A 15,534-nucleotide genomic window follows, 5' to 3' on the forward strand; every position below is an offset into this window, starting at 1 on the left:
TACCCTCCCCAATGTCCATAACCCAGCCACCCTATCCCTACCCCCCATACCCCAGCAACCCTCAGTTTGTTTCATGAGATTGAGTCTCTTATGCTTTGTCTCCCTCCCTATCTCATCTTGTTTCATTTTTTACCTCCCTACCCCCCATGACCCCTCACCCTGCCTCTCAAATTCCTCATATCAGAGAGATATAATTATTTGTTCCATTTCTTTGAAAAAAAATTGATAGTATTTTGATAGGGATTGCATTAAATGTGTAGATTGCTTTAGGTAGCATAGACATTTTCACAATATTTTTTCTTCCAATCCATGAGCATGGAATGTTTTTCCATTTCTTTGTGTCTTCCTCCATTTCTTTCATGAGTACTTTACAGTTTTCTGAGTACAGATTCTTTGCCTCTTTGGTTAGGTTTATTCCTAGGTATTTTATGGTTTTGGTGCAATTGTAAATGAAATCGACTCCTTAATTTCTCTTTCTTCTGTCTTGCTGTTGATATGTAGAAATGCAACTGATTTCTGTACATTGATTTTATATCCTGACACTTTACTGAATTCCTGTATGAGTTCTAACAGTTTTGGAGTGGAGTCTTTTGGGTTTTCCACATAAAGTATCATAACATCTGCAAAGAGTGAGAGTTTGACTTCTTCTTTTCCGATTTGGGTGCCTTTTATTTCTTTTTTTGTCTGATTGTTGAGGCTAGGACTTCTAGTACTATGTTGAATAGCAATGGTGAATAGTGGACATCCCTGCCATGTTCCTGACCTTAGGGGAAAAGCGCTCTGCTTTCCCCCCATTGAGAATGATATTCACTGTCAGTTTTTCATAGATGGCTTTGATGATACTGAGGTATGTACCCTCTATGCCTACACTCTGAAGAGTTTTGATCAGGAAGGGATGCTGTACTTTGTCAAATGCTTTGTCAGCATCTACTGAGAATATCATATGGTTCTTGTTCTTTCTTTCATTAATGTATTGTATCACATTGATTGATTTGCAGATGTTGAACCAACCTTGCAACCCAGGAATAAATCCCACTTGGTCATGGTGAATAATCCTTTTAGTATACTGTTGGAGCCTATTGGCTGGTATTTTGGTGAGAATTTTCACATTCGAGTTCATTAAGGATATTGGTCTATAATTCTCCTTTTTGATGGGGTCTTTGTCTGGTTTTGGGATCAAGGTAAACCAGTCTCATAAAAGGAGTTTGGAGGTTTTCCTTCCATTTCTATTTTTTGGAACATCTTCAGGAGACTAAGTATTAATTCTTCTTTAAATGTTTGGTAGAATTATGACCCAGCAATTGCACTACTGGGTATTTACCCTAAAGATACAAAGGTAGTGATCTGAAGGGGCACGTGCACCCCAATGTTTATAGCAGCAATGTCCACAATAACCAAACTATGGAAAGAACCTAGAGGTCCATCAACAGATGAATGGATAAAGAAGATGTGGTATATATATATATACAATGGAATACTATGCAGCCATCAAAAGAAACGAAATCTTGCCATTTGTGACAACGTGGATGGAACTAGAGGGTATTATGCTGAGCGAAATAAATCAACCAGAGAAAGACAATTATCATCTGACCTCCCTGATATGAGGAAGTGGAGAGGCAATGTGGGGGACTTAGGGGATAGGAAAGGAACAAATGAAACAAGTTGGGAACGGGAGGGAGACAAACCATAAAAGACTCTCAATCTCACAAAAACTGAGGGTTGCTGGGGGGCGGGGGGTCAGGAGAGGTTGGTTGGGTTATGGACATTGGGGAGGGTATGTGCTATGGTGAGTGCTGTGAAGTGTGTAAACCTGGTGATTCACAGACCTGTACCTCTGGGGATAAAAATATATTATATGTTTATAAAAAAATTAAAAAAAATTTAAAAATAAATGTTTGGTAGAATTCCCCTGGGAAGCCGTCTGGCCCTGGATTCTGTTTGTTGGGAGGTTTTTGATGACTGCTTCAATCTCCTTACTGGTCATGGGCCTCTTCAGGTTTTCTATTTCTTCCTGGCTCCGTTTTGGTAGTTCATATGTCTCTACAAATGCATCCATTTCTTCTAGATTGTCAAATTTGCTGATGTATAGTTGCTCATAATATGTTCTTATAATTGTTTGTATTTCTTTGGTGTTGGTTGTGATCTCTCCTCTTTCACTCATGATTTTATTAATTTGGGTCCTTTCTCTTTTCTTTTTGATAAGTCTGGTTAATTCTTTCAAAGAACCAGCTCCTAGTTTCATTGATTTGTTCTACTGTTCTTTTGATTTCTATCTCATTGATTTCTGCTCCGATCTTTATTATTTCTCTTCTCCTGCTGGGTTTAGGCTTTCTTTGCTGTTCTTTCTCCAGCTCCTTTAGGTACAGGGTTAGGTTGTGTATGTGAGACCTTTCTTGTTTCTTGAGAAAGGCTTGTATTGCTATATGCTTTCCACCCAGGACCACCTTTGTTGTGTCCCACAGATTTTGAACAGTTGTGTTTTCATTTTCATTTGTGTCCATGAATTTTTTTAATTCTTCTTTAATTTCCTGGTTGACCCATTTATTGTTTAGTAGGATGCTCTTTAGCCTCCATGTATTTGAGTTCTTTCCACCTTTCCTCATGTGATTGAGTTCTAGTTTCAGAGCATTGTGGTCTGAAAATATGCAGGGAATGATCCCAACCTTTTGGTACCAGTTGAGACCTGATTTGTGACCCAGGATGTGATCTATTCTGGAGAATGTTCCATACGTGCACTAGAGAAGAATGTGTATTCTGTTGTTTTGGGATGGAATGTTCTAAATATATCTGTGATGTCCATCTGGTCCAGTGTGTCATTTAAAGCCTTTATTTCCTTGTTGATCTTTTGCTTAGATAATCTGTCCATTTCAGTAAGGGGGTGTTAAAGTCCCACATTGTTGATGTGTTCCTTTTTGTTAATTAATTGGTTTATACAATTGGCTGCTCCCATGTTAGGGGGATAGATATTTAAAATTGTTAGATCTTCTTATTGGATAGATCCTTTAAGTATGATATAATGTCCTTCCTCATCTCTTATTATGGTCTTTGGCTTAATTTATCTGATATAAAGATTGCCACTGGGGCACCTGGGTGGCTCAGTGGTTAAAGCCTCTGCCTTCGGCTCAGGTCATGATCTCAGGGTCCTGGGATTGAGTCCCGCATCGGGCTCTCTGCTCAGCAGGGAGCCTGCCTCCTCCTCCTCTCTCTCTCTCTCTGCTTGCCTCTCTGACTACTTGTGATCTGTCTGTTAAATAAATTAAAAACATCTTAAAAAAAAAAAAAAAGATTGCCACCCCAGCTTTCTTTTGATGTCCATTAGCATGGTAAATTGTTTTCCACCCCCTCACTTTAAATATGAAGGTGTCTTTGGGTCTAAAATGAGTTTCTTGTAGACAGCATATCGATGGGTTTTATTTATTTTTTTTTATCCATTCTGATACCCTTTGTCTTTTGATTGGGGCATTTAGTCCATTTACATTCAGAGTAACTATTGAAAGATAGGAATTTAGTGCCACTGTATTGCCTGTAAGGTGACTGTTACTGTATATTGTCTCTGTTCCTTTTTGGTTTGGTGCTTTTAGTCTCCCTCTTTGCTTAGAGGACCCCTTTCAATATTTCCTGTAGAGCTGGTTTGGTGTTTGCAAATTCTTTAAATTTTTGTTTGTCCTGGAAGCTTTTTATCTCTCCTTCTATTTTCAGTGATAGCCTATAGAATATAGTATTCTTGGCTGCATATTTTAGTTTAGTTTAGTGCTCTGAATATATCTTGCCAGTCCTTTCTGGCCTGCCAGTCTTTGTGGATAGGTCTGCTGTCAATCTAGTATTTCTACCATTGTATGTTACAGACCTCTTGTCCCGAGCTGCTTTCAGGATTTTCTCTTTGTCACTAAGCCTTGTTAAGTTTTACTATTAGATGACTATTAGATTACTATTAGATGACAGGACCTATTTTTATTGATTTTGAGGAGGGTTCCCTGTGCCTCCTGAATTTTGATGCTTGTTCCCTTTGCCAAATTAGGGAAATTCTCTACCTTAATTTGCTCCAATATACCCTCTGCCCCACTCTCTCTTTCTTCTTCTGGGATCCCAATTATTCTAATATTGTTTCATCTTATGGTATCTCTTACCTCTAGAATTCTCCCCTTGTGGTCCAGTAGTCATTTGTTTCTCTTTTGCTCAGCTTCTTTATTCTCCCTCATTTGGTCTTCAATATCACTAATTCTCTCTTCTGCCTCATTTATCCTAGCAGTAAGAGGCTCCATTTTTTATTGCATCTCATTAATAGCTTTTTAAATTTCAACTTAGTTAGATTTTAGTTCTTCTATTTCTCCAGAAAGTGATTTTATTTCTCAGAAAGGGATTCTCTAATATCTTCCATACTTCTTTTGAGCCCAGCTAGCACCTTGATAATTGTCATTCTGAACTCTAGTTCTGACATATTACTAATGCCCATATTGATTAGGTCCCTAGCTATTGGTACTGTCTCTTGTTATTTTTTCTTTTTTCTTTCTTTCTTTTTTTTTTTTTTTTGTGTGTGTGTGGTGATTTTTTCCACGTTGTCATTTTATCCAGATTAGAATAGGTGTATGAGAGAACAAAATACTAAAAGGGTAGCATGGACCCCAGAAAGATATATACTAACCAAATCAGAAGTGACCTGAAACCGGGGTGGGGGGTGAAGAAAAGGGGAAAAAAAGAAAAAAATATATATGTATTAGACTGGTAAATAGAATAGAGCCACACATTTGATTTTGGGTGTATTTTGGTCTGTTAGAAGAAACTACCTCCCAATATTTTATAGAAGGAAAATTATATATGTGTGTATATATGTATATATATATATATATATATATATATATACACACACACACACACACACACAAAAAGGGTAAACATGATGAAGAGATGGAATATGACTGTAAAGATGAAAATTCAAAAATATTCTAAAAACGGAATTGATAAGACAAGAAGTTGGTTAAAAAAAGAAAAGAAAGAAGAGGAAAGAATGTGATCAGGCTGGAGACTAGAACAAAGCCATGTGGTAGATTTAGGGTACATTTTGATCTATTAGAAGAAAGTGTATCCCAAAATTTTAAAGAAAAAAAAACCTATATGTTTACAAAAAATGAGGTTAAATTCAATGAAGGGATAAAATATGACTGTAACAATGAAAATTTTAAAAGATTTTTTAAAAGGTATTGATGAGATGAAATATTTAAAAATGTTAAAATAAAAAAGGGGAAAATTAATAATTGTAATAGGAAAAGGTGAAATTTAAAATATTTAACTTTGAAAGACTAAAGAATCATGGGAAAAAAGCCATGAATTGCTTTCCCTTAACTCTTGGGTTCCACAGTTCTCATTGATTAGTGAACTTGGTCTTGGTTGGATGTTCTTGGGATCTTCTGGGGGAGGGGCCTTTTGCAGTGATTTGAAATTGTCTTTGCCCAAGGTGGAATTGTACTGCCCTTCCCAGGGGCCAGACTAAGTAATCTGCTCAGGTTTGCTCTTGGGAGCTTTTGTTCCCTGAACACTTTCTGTACAGCTTTGGACAACAGGAATGAAAATGGTGCCCTCCCAGTCTCCAGCCCTGTAGAGGCTGAGAACTTGGAGCCCCACTCCTTAGTATGCCCTCAGAGAAAAGCAGTCAGTCCCTCCCATCTCCCTGGTCTCTGGCCGCACTCCAAGCTCACCCAGCCTGTTTCCAAGCATTTCTGTCTCCTGCGCACAGCCCTGTTTGGAGTCTCCAAACCCAGCAGATTCCTGCCATACACTTCCACACCACTCCTCCTGGAGGAGGAAGGGGGGGCTCTCTCTGGATCTGCCACTTGTGGGGTCCCTTCTCAAAGAATAATGGCTCAACTGTGCCTTGGATCATAGTTTAAGGTAATCCTGAGCTGACACCGCACTCCGCTCTGATACCTGGGAGTTCTGCCACCCTGAGACACCCCTGGTCTTTTTGTGTCCCTGGGGGTCCTGAGACCACACTGTCCCCGTGAGGGCTTCGCCCCTCACTTAGCCTCTGGAGGGATGTCCCTCAGTGGAGCAGACTTTTAAAAGTTCCGATTTTGTGCTCCTCTGCTCCACCGCCTGCTTGGAGCCAGCCCCTCCCCCACGGTCTATCTTCCCATTGCTTCAGATTCACTTCTCTGCATGTCCTACTTTCCAGAAAGTGGTCGATTTTCTGTTCCTAGAATTGCTGCTCTTCTCTTTTATCTGCTGTTGTGTTTGTAGGTGTTCAGAATGGTTTGATAACTATCTAGCTGAACTCCTGGGACCTGATGATATTTGGTCTCCTACTCCTCCACCGTCTTGCTCCTCCCCTCCTTTTCCGGCATTTTTTGATCATGCTAATAAAGAAATTCTGTATACAAATTAGCGGAAATACTACTCAACTTGTAAAAACCAATGCTAACTACAATGTCATGACCATTACCATTCAGGATTCCTGTGTTCACCAGTAAATACAGTTTATTTCCTTACATGCTTCTTAAACAAAGTAGATACATATTTTGAAAAGATTTTACTTATTTATTTGAGACAGAGAGAGTGAGCATGAGCAGGAGGAGAAGCAGAGGGAGAGAAAAAGTAAGAAGCAGACTCTCCACTGAGCAGGGAGCCCAATGCAGGGTTTGATCCCAGGCCCCTGGCATCATGACCTGAGCTGAAGGCAGAGGTTTAACCAACTGCACCATCCAGGTGCCCCAAAGTAGATAAATTTTTATTTGAAGTTGAATAAACATGGAGCCTGGAGAAGTATCATACCCCAAAGCCTGTAGCCCTACAAAGATTGGTGAATTCCTTGCCTTTATTTTGTTTGGCTTTCCAATGGAAATTCATTCAAAGGATGGTAGGTGAGATGGGTGTGGCAGGATAAGAGTGGAAAATATGATCTCACCTGTCCAATAAAAGGGTAGCAGTTAGTCAAGATCCTGTTAGATATAGCTGAGAGTATACCAGTGGAAAACACCTTATATTAAGGCTTAATTTCTGGCTGAACTCCAGAAAGCACTGACCTACTCCCTTTTCAGGGACTCCTTTGGGGAGCTGTACTCTATGATGTGTGGACACAGCATCTGTCTAAGGTGCCTTCCTTTTTGGTCATGGAGACTGACATAAAGCTCAATCTGTCCATACTGCTTTCAGTTTCACTGAAGAAGCCTTTTTGGTCATGGAGATTGACATAAAGCTCAATCTGTCCATAGTGCTTTCAGTTTCACTGAAGAAGCAAAACCGTGAAAACCTGGCAGTGGGCAATCTGGTCAGCCACATCAGAGCTGGAGCCAGCAGTGAACAAGGATCTGAGGATTTGCTCTGGAATGGGGAATTTCTATGTGACCACATATTCATTTGTTTAGCTGCCGCAACAAATTACCACAAAGTGGATTCTCTAAACAACAGTATTGTCTCACAATCCTTGAAGTTAATAGTTCAAAGTCAAGAGGTCTGCAGGGCTATGCTTCCTCTAAAGGTTCTAGAAGAGGATCCTTTCTTGCTTCTTTCTAGCTTCAGTGGGTGCCAGCAATCCTTGGCATTCCTTGACTTGTGCTGCACTGCTCCGTTTTCTGCCTCCACTGTCACATGGCCTTTTTTCCTCAGTGTCTGTTTCTGTGTGTCTTCTCTTCTTATAAGGACATCAGTCATACTGGATTTAGACTCTATCCTAGTCCAGTATGACCTTCTCTTAACTCATCGCATCTGCAAAGACACTGTTTCTAAATAGGGATACATTCTGAGTTCCAGGTGGACATATGTTTTTGAAAGACAGTATTCAATCTAGTACAGACAGTGATAATAAAACTCAGAAAAGAACTGACCCACTCCATTTGCCCAAACTATTCTCAAGACCTCTGTTTACTATTCTGCAAACCCAACATCTGCTTCACTTGTCTCAGGAGAGAGAACAAAGGCAGTCTTTTTGTCTCCAGTGCCTTGTCATCTCTCCAGTCCAGAGGGTCGAGATCAACATGTCTCTGGGGAGGCTGATAGCTGAGATCAAAGTGATTGTGCCTATGCTAAGTATGTATAGCTGGATGCTGAAGTTCTATGTGTATGTGAGTTTGGGTCCAGACATGGCAATGACTTCCTCCTATTTTCTACTGACCTGAGGAGCATCAGATGTGGGTAAAGCTAGCAAAATCAACAGAGAACCTGGAGATGTCTTGTCTACTGCTTGTGTCCTGGGTTCCCTTATCTTACATTTTGGCTGCCACCGTGAGCAGGAGAAAGTGAGATAGCTGAGTGGACTGTCGGGGTTTGTGGGGAATCTGCATATTGTTAAGAAACTTCCTGTAATCTTCAGACCTTGAGTTCTGGGTTGTGAGCATCAGGGGAGGACACGAAGTAGCTGTCACTTCTGAATCCTGTGCATAGCCAGACTTTCAGAAGGTCAGGATTTTCCTGGACTGGGATCTGAAGGCCATTTTGTGTTTTAGTGCTGTATATGAATTAGAGTTCTTGTCTCTTACCATTTCTAATTTAAAAAGACTTTTTGCGGGGGGAGTCAAGATGGCGGAGAAGTAGCAGGCTGAGACTACTTCAGGTTGTGGGAGATCAGCTAGATAGCTTATCTAAAGATTGCAAACACCTACAAATCCAACAGGAGACCGAAGAGAAGAAGAACAGCAATTCTAGAAACAGAAAATCAACCACTTTCTGAAAGGTAGGAATGGCGGAGAAGTGAATCCAAAGGGACGGGAAGATAGACGGCGGGGGAGGGGCCGGCTCCCGGCAAGCGGCGGAGCAACGGAGCACAAAATCAGGACTTTTAAAAATCTGTTCCGCTGAGGGACATCGTTCCAGAGGCTTAACCGGGGTGAAGCCCACGCGGGGTCAGCGTGGCCTCAGGTCCCGCAGGGTCACAGAAGGATCGGGGTGTCTGAGTGTCTCAGAACTTGCAGGTATTAGAACGGGGAAGCCGGCTACAGAGACGGAGCCGAGGAGTGAGATCACAGCTTGGGCTTACCTTGAACCGGTCGCAGGCTCAGTGAGCTTGGAGCACGGCCGGAGGCCAGGCAGACGGGAGTAATTGGGCACTGTTCTCTGAGGGCGCACTGAGGAGTGGGGCCCCGAGCTCTTGGCTCCTCCGGGCCAGAGACTGAGAGGCCACCATCTTCATTCCCGTCCTCCGGAACTCTACGGAAAGCGATCAGGGAACAAAAGCTCCCGAAAGCAAACCCGAGCGGATTACTCAGCCCGGCCCCTGGTAAGGGCGGTGCAACTCCGCCTGGGGCAAAGACACTTGAGAATCACTACAACAGGCTCCTCCCCCAGAAGATCAACAAGAAATCCAGCCAGGACAAAGTTCACTTACGAGGAGTGCAGTTTCAATACCAAGGAGAGCCGCGAAATTCCAGAGGAGGAGAAAGCAAAGCGCAGAACTCATGGCTTTCTCCCCATGATTCTTTAGCCTTGCAGTTAATTTAATTTTTTTTTCTTTTTCAATTTTTTTTCTCTTCTTCTGCTAAATTATTTTTAACTTTTACCCTTTCCTTTTTTAACGTTTTTTAACTAGTTTATCTAATAAAAATATATATTTTTTCCTTTATATATATTTTTTATTATTGGTTTTCTTTTTTTATTTGTTTCTTTTTTCTTTTTTCTTTTTTTTTTTTCTTTCTGAACCTCTTTTTATCCCCTTCCCCCCCCCCCACCTCACGATTTGGGATCTCTTCTGATTTGGCTAAAGCATATTTTCCTGGGGTTGTTGCCACCCTTTTAGTATTTTACTTGCTCCTTCATATACTCTTATCTGGACAAAATGACAAGGCGGAAAAATTCACCACAAAAAAAAAAAAAGAACAAGAGGCAGTACCAAAGGCTAGGGACCTAATCAATACAGACATTGGTAATATGTCAGATCTAGAGTTCAGAATGACGATTCTCAAGGTTCTAGCTGGGCTCGAAAAAGGCATGGAAGATATTAGAGAAACCCTCTCGGGAGATATAAAAGCCCTTTCTGGAGAAATAAAAGAACTAAAATCTAATCAAGTTGAAATCAAAAAAGCTATTAATGAGGTGCAATCAAAAATGGAGGCTCTCACTGCTAGGATAAATGAGGCAGAAGAAAGAATTAGCGATATAGAAGACCAAATGACAGAGAATAAAGAAGCTGAGCAAAAGAGGGACAAACAGCTACTGGACCACGAGGGCAGAATTCGAGAGATAAGTGACACCATAAGACGAAACAACATTAGAATAATTGGGATTCCAGAAGAAGAAGAAAGAGAGAGGGGGAGCAGAAGGTATATTGGAGAGAATTATTGGAGAGAATTTCCCCAATATGGCAAAGGGAACAAGCATCAAAATCCAGGAGGTTCAGAGAACCCCACTCAAAATCAATAAGAATAGGTCCACACCCCGTCACCTAATAGTCAAATTTACAAGTCTTAGTGACAAAGAGAAAATCCTGAAAGCAGCCCGGGAGAAGAAGTCTGTAACATACAATGGTAAAAATGTTAGATTGGCAGCAGACTTATCCACAGAGACCTGGCAGGCCAGAAAGAGCTGGCATGATATATTCAGAGTACTAAACGAGAAAAACATGCAGCCAAGAATACTATATCCAGCTAGGATATCATTGAAAATAGAAGGAGAGATTAAAAGCTTCCAGGACAAACAAAAACTGAAAGAATTTGCAAACACCAAGCCAGCTCTACAGGAAATATTGAAAGGGGTCCTCTAAGCAAAGAGAGAGACTAAAAGTAGTAGATCAGAAAGGAACAGAAACAATATACAATAACAGTCACCTTACAGGCAATACAATGGCACTAAATTCATATCTCTCATTAGTTACCCTGAATGTTAATGGGCTAAATGCCCCAATCAAAAGACACAGGGTATCAGAATGGATAAAAAAACAAAACCCATCTATATGTTGCCTACAAGAAACTCATTTTAAACCCGAAGACACCTTCAGATTTAAAGTGAGGGGGGTGGAAAAGAATTTACCGTGCTAATGGACATCAGAAGAAAGCAGGAGTGGCAATCCTTATATCAGATCAATTAGATTTTAAACCAAAGACTATAATAAGAGATGAAGAAGGACACTATATCATACTCAAAGGGTCTGTCCAACAAGATCTAACAATTGTAAATATCTATGCCCCTAACGTGGGAGCAGCCAACTACATAAACCAATTAATAACAAAATCAAAGAAACACATCGACAATAATACAATAATAGTAGGGGACTTTAACACTCCCCTCAATGAAATGGACAGATCATCCAAGCAAAAGATCAACAAGGAAATAAAGGCCTTAAATGACACACTGGACCAGATGGACATCACAGATATATTCAGAACATTTCATCCCAAAGCAACAGAATACACATTCTTCTCTAGTGCACATGGAACATTCTCCAGAATAGATCACATCCTTGGTTCTAAATCAGGTCTCAACCGGTATCAAAAGATTGGGATCATTCCCTGCATATTTTCAGACCACAATGCTCTGAAGCTAGAACTCAATCGCAAGAGGAAATTCGGAAAGAACCCAAATACATGGCGACTAAACAGCATCCTTCTAAAGAATGAATGGGTCAACCAGGAAATTAAAGAAGAATTGAAAAAATTCATGGAAACAAATAATAATGAAAATATAACGGTTCAAAATCTGTGGGACACAACAAAGGCAGTCCTGAGAGGAAAATATATAGCGGTACAAGCCTTTCTCAAGAAACAAGAAAGGTCTCAGGTACACAACCTAACCCTATACCTAAAGGAGCTGGAGAAAGAACAAGAAAGAAACCCTAAACCCAGCAGGAGAAGAGAAATCATAAAGATCAGAGCAGAAATCAATGAAATAGAAACCAAAAAAACAATAGAACAAATCAATGAAACTAGGAGCTGGTTCTTTGAAAGAATTAATAAGATTGATAAACCCCTGGCCAGACTTATCAAAAAGAAAAGAGAAAGGACCCAAATAAATAAAATCATGAGTGAAAGAGGAGAGATCACAACGAACACCAAAGAAATACAGACAATCATAAGAACATATTATGAGCAACTCTATGCCAACAAATTTGACAATCTGGAAGAAATGGATGCATTCCTAGAGACCTATAAACTACCACAACTGAACCAGGAAGAGATAGAAAGCCTGAACAGACCCATAACCAGTAAGGAGATTGAAACAGTCATCAAAAATCTCCAAACAAACAAAAGCCCAGGGCCAGACGGCTTCCCAGGGGAATTCTACCAAACATTTAAAGAAGAACTAATTCCTATTCTCCTGAGACTGTTCCAAAAAATAGAAATGGAAGGAAAACTTCCAAACTCATTTTATGAGGCCAGCATCACCTTGATCCCCAAACCAGACAAGGATCCCATCAAAAAAGAGAACTACAGACCAATATCCTTGATGAACACAGATGCAAAAATTCTCACCAAAATACTAGCCAATAGGATTCAACAGTACATTAAAAGGATTATTCACCACGACCAAGTGGGATTTATTCTAGGGCTGCAAGGTTGGTTCAACATCCGCAAATCAATGTGATAAAACACATTAATAAAAGAAAGAACAGGAACCATATGATACTCTCCATAGATGCTGAAAAAGCATTTGACAAAGTACAGCATCCCTTCCTGATCAAAACTCTTCAAAGTGTCGGGATAGAGGGCACATACCTCAATATTATCAAAGCCATCTATGAAAAACCCATCGCAAATATCATTCTCAATGGAGAAAAACTGAAAGCTTTTCCGCTAAGGTCAGGAACACGGCATGGATGTCCGTTATCACCACTGCTATTCAACATAGTACTGGAAGTCCCAGCCTCAGCAATCAGACAACAAAAGGAAATTAAAGGCATCCAAATCGGCAAAGAAGAGGTCAAACTATCACTCTTCGCAGATGATATGATACTATATGTGGAAAACCCAAAAGACTCCACTCCAAAACTGCTAGAACTTGTACAGGAATTCAGTAAAGTGTCAGGATATAAAATCAATGCACAGAAATCAGTCGCATTTCTCTACATCAACAACAAGACAGAAGCAAGAGAAATTAAGGAGTCCATCCCATTTACAATTGCACCCAAAACCATAAGATACCTAGGAATAAACCTAACCAAAGAGACTAAGAATCTATACACAGAAACCTATAAAGTACTCATGAAAGAAATTGAGGAAGACACAAAGAAATGGAAAAATGTTCCATGCTCCTGGATTGGAAGAATAAATATTGTGAAAATGTCTATGCTTCCTAAAGCAATCTACACATTTAATGCAATTCCTATCAAAGTACCATCCATTTTTTTCAAAGAAATGGAACAAATAATCCTAAAATTTATATGGAACCAGAAAAGACCGCGTATAGCCAAAGGAATATTGAAAAAGAAAGCCAAAGTTGGTGGCATCACAATTCTGGACTTCAAGCTCTATTACAAAGCTGTCATCATCAAGACAGCATGGTACTGGCACAAAAACAGACACATAGATCAATGGAACAGAATAGAGAGCCAAGAAATAGACCCTCAACTCTATGGTCAACTAATCTTTGACAAAGCAGGAAAGAATGTCCAATGGAAAAAAGACAGCCTCTTCAATAAATGGTGTTGGGAAAATTGGACAGCCACATGCAGAAAAATGAAATTGGATCATTTCCTTACACCACACACGAAAATAGACTCAAAATGGATGAAGGACCTCAATGTGAGAAAGGAATCCATCAAAATCCTTGAGGAGAACACAGGCAGCAACCTCTTCGACCTCAGCCGCAGCAACATCTTCCTAGGAACATCGCCAAAGGCAAGGGAAGCAAGGGCAAAAATGAACTATTGGGATTTTATCAAGATCAAAAGCTTTTGCACAGCAAAGGAAACAGTTCACAAAACCAAAAGACAACTGACAGAATGGGAGAAGATATTTGCAAACGACATATCAGATAAAGGGCTAGTGTCCAGAATCTATAAAGAACTTAGCAAACTCAACACCCAAAGAACAAATAATCCAATCAAGAAATGGGCAGAAGACATGAACAGACATTTCTGCAAAGAAGACATCCAGATGGCCAACAGACACATGAAAAAGTGCTCCATATCACTCGGCATCAGGGAAATACAAATCAAAACCACAATGAGATACCACCTCACACCAGTCAGAATGGCTAAAATTAACAAGTCCGGAAATGACAGATGCTGGCGAGGATGCGGAGAAAGGGGAACCCTCCTACACTGTTAGTGGGAATGCAAGCTGGTGCAACCACTCTGGAAAACAGCATGGAGGTTCCTCAAAATGTTGAAAATAGAGCTACCCTATGACCCAGCAATTGCACTGCTGGGTATTTACCCTAAAGATACAAACGTAGTGATCCGAAGGGGCACGTGCACCCGAATGTTTATAGCAGCAATGTCTACAATAGCCAAACTATGGAAAGAACCTAGATGTCCATCAACAGACGAACGGATAAAGAAGATGTGGTATATATATACAATGGAATACTATGCAGCCATCAAAAGAAATGAAATCATGCCATTTGCGACAACGTGGATGGAACTAGAGGGTATCATGCTTAGCGAAATAAGCCAATCGGAGAAAGACAACTATCATATGATCTCCCTGATATGAGGGAGAGGAGATGCAACATGGGGGGTTAATGGGGTAGGAGAAGAGTAAATGAAACAAGTTGGGATTGGGAGGGAGACAAACCATAAGTGACTCTTAATCTCACAAAACAAACTAAGGGTTGCTGGGGGGGGGGGGGGTTGGGGAGAGGGGGGGTGGGGTTATGGACATTGGGTAGGGTATGTGCTATGATGCGTGCTGTGAAGTGTGTAAACCTGGAGATTCACAGACCTGTACCCCTGGGGAAAAAAAAATATATGTTTATAAAAAATAAAATTAAAAAAAAAGACTTTTTGCAAATTTATTATATTTTATAACATATTTTGGTTGAATTGAGGATATGAACTCTCAATTTTATTTTATATGTTTATTAAAAACAACTTTATTGAAATAGAAATTCATAAAATAAAGTACACATGTCTAAATTACACAATTTGGTGAGTTTTGGCTTATGTATCACTTGTGAAGCCATGGTCACAATTGAGATAGCAAACCTACCCCTCACGCCTAAATTCTCCAGTGCACCTTAATATCTACTTTGGTCACTACAGATTAGTTTGCATTTTCTGAGTTTCATATAAGTAGAATCATTTAGTAGGTAGTCTTTTGTGGATGCTGTTTTCGCTCAGCATAATTGTTTTGAGATTTACCAATGTAATATGTAGCAACAGCTTCTATCTTTTTATTTCTGATTAGTATTCCATAGGGTGGGATATGCAGAATTAGTTTCTTCAAACATCTATTGGTGGACATCTGGGTTATTCCTAGCTTGGGGGCTGATACAAATAAAACTACTATGAATATTCATGTAAAACATATAATAGACAACTATACCATAGGGAAAATAATTGCAAAATAGCAACAATAGCTTGTGTATACCAAAGGACCCATACTCTTCTCACTTTTCCACAGAAGCTGGTCTGGCCAGAGTTACCTGTGAGTTCGTTATGGCTGAATCCAGGTA

General features: G+C 40.0%; 1 protein-coding gene across 3 annotated transcripts in view; it reads left to right on the forward strand.

Moving 5' to 3' along the window:
- RAPGEF4 (Rap guanine nucleotide exchange factor 4) overlaps nucleotides 1-15,534 on the forward strand; it is a 294,249-nt gene that overhangs the window by 23,206 nt on the left and 255,509 nt on the right. The window contains exon 2 of one of the 3 annotated variants that reach the window (XM_032880468.1): nucleotides 15,483-15,531. The exons of the other annotated variants lie outside the window; for them this stretch is intronic. Coding sequence (XP_032736359.1) covers nucleotides 15,518-15,531 — 14 coding nt within the window. The 5' untranslated portion in view covers nucleotides 15,483-15,517. The remainder of the gene's footprint in view (nucleotides 1-15,482; nucleotides 15,532-15,534) is intronic. 3 annotated transcript variants of the gene reach the window in all.

The sequence above is a fragment of the Lontra canadensis genome, unplaced genomic scaffold (assembly GCF_010015895.1).
Source record: "Lontra canadensis isolate GAN:19392208 unplaced genomic scaffold, GSC_riverotter_1.0 scaffold69, whole genome shotgun sequence".
Classification (NCBI taxonomy): Eukaryota; Metazoa; Chordata; class Mammalia; order Carnivora; family Mustelidae; genus Lontra; species Lontra canadensis.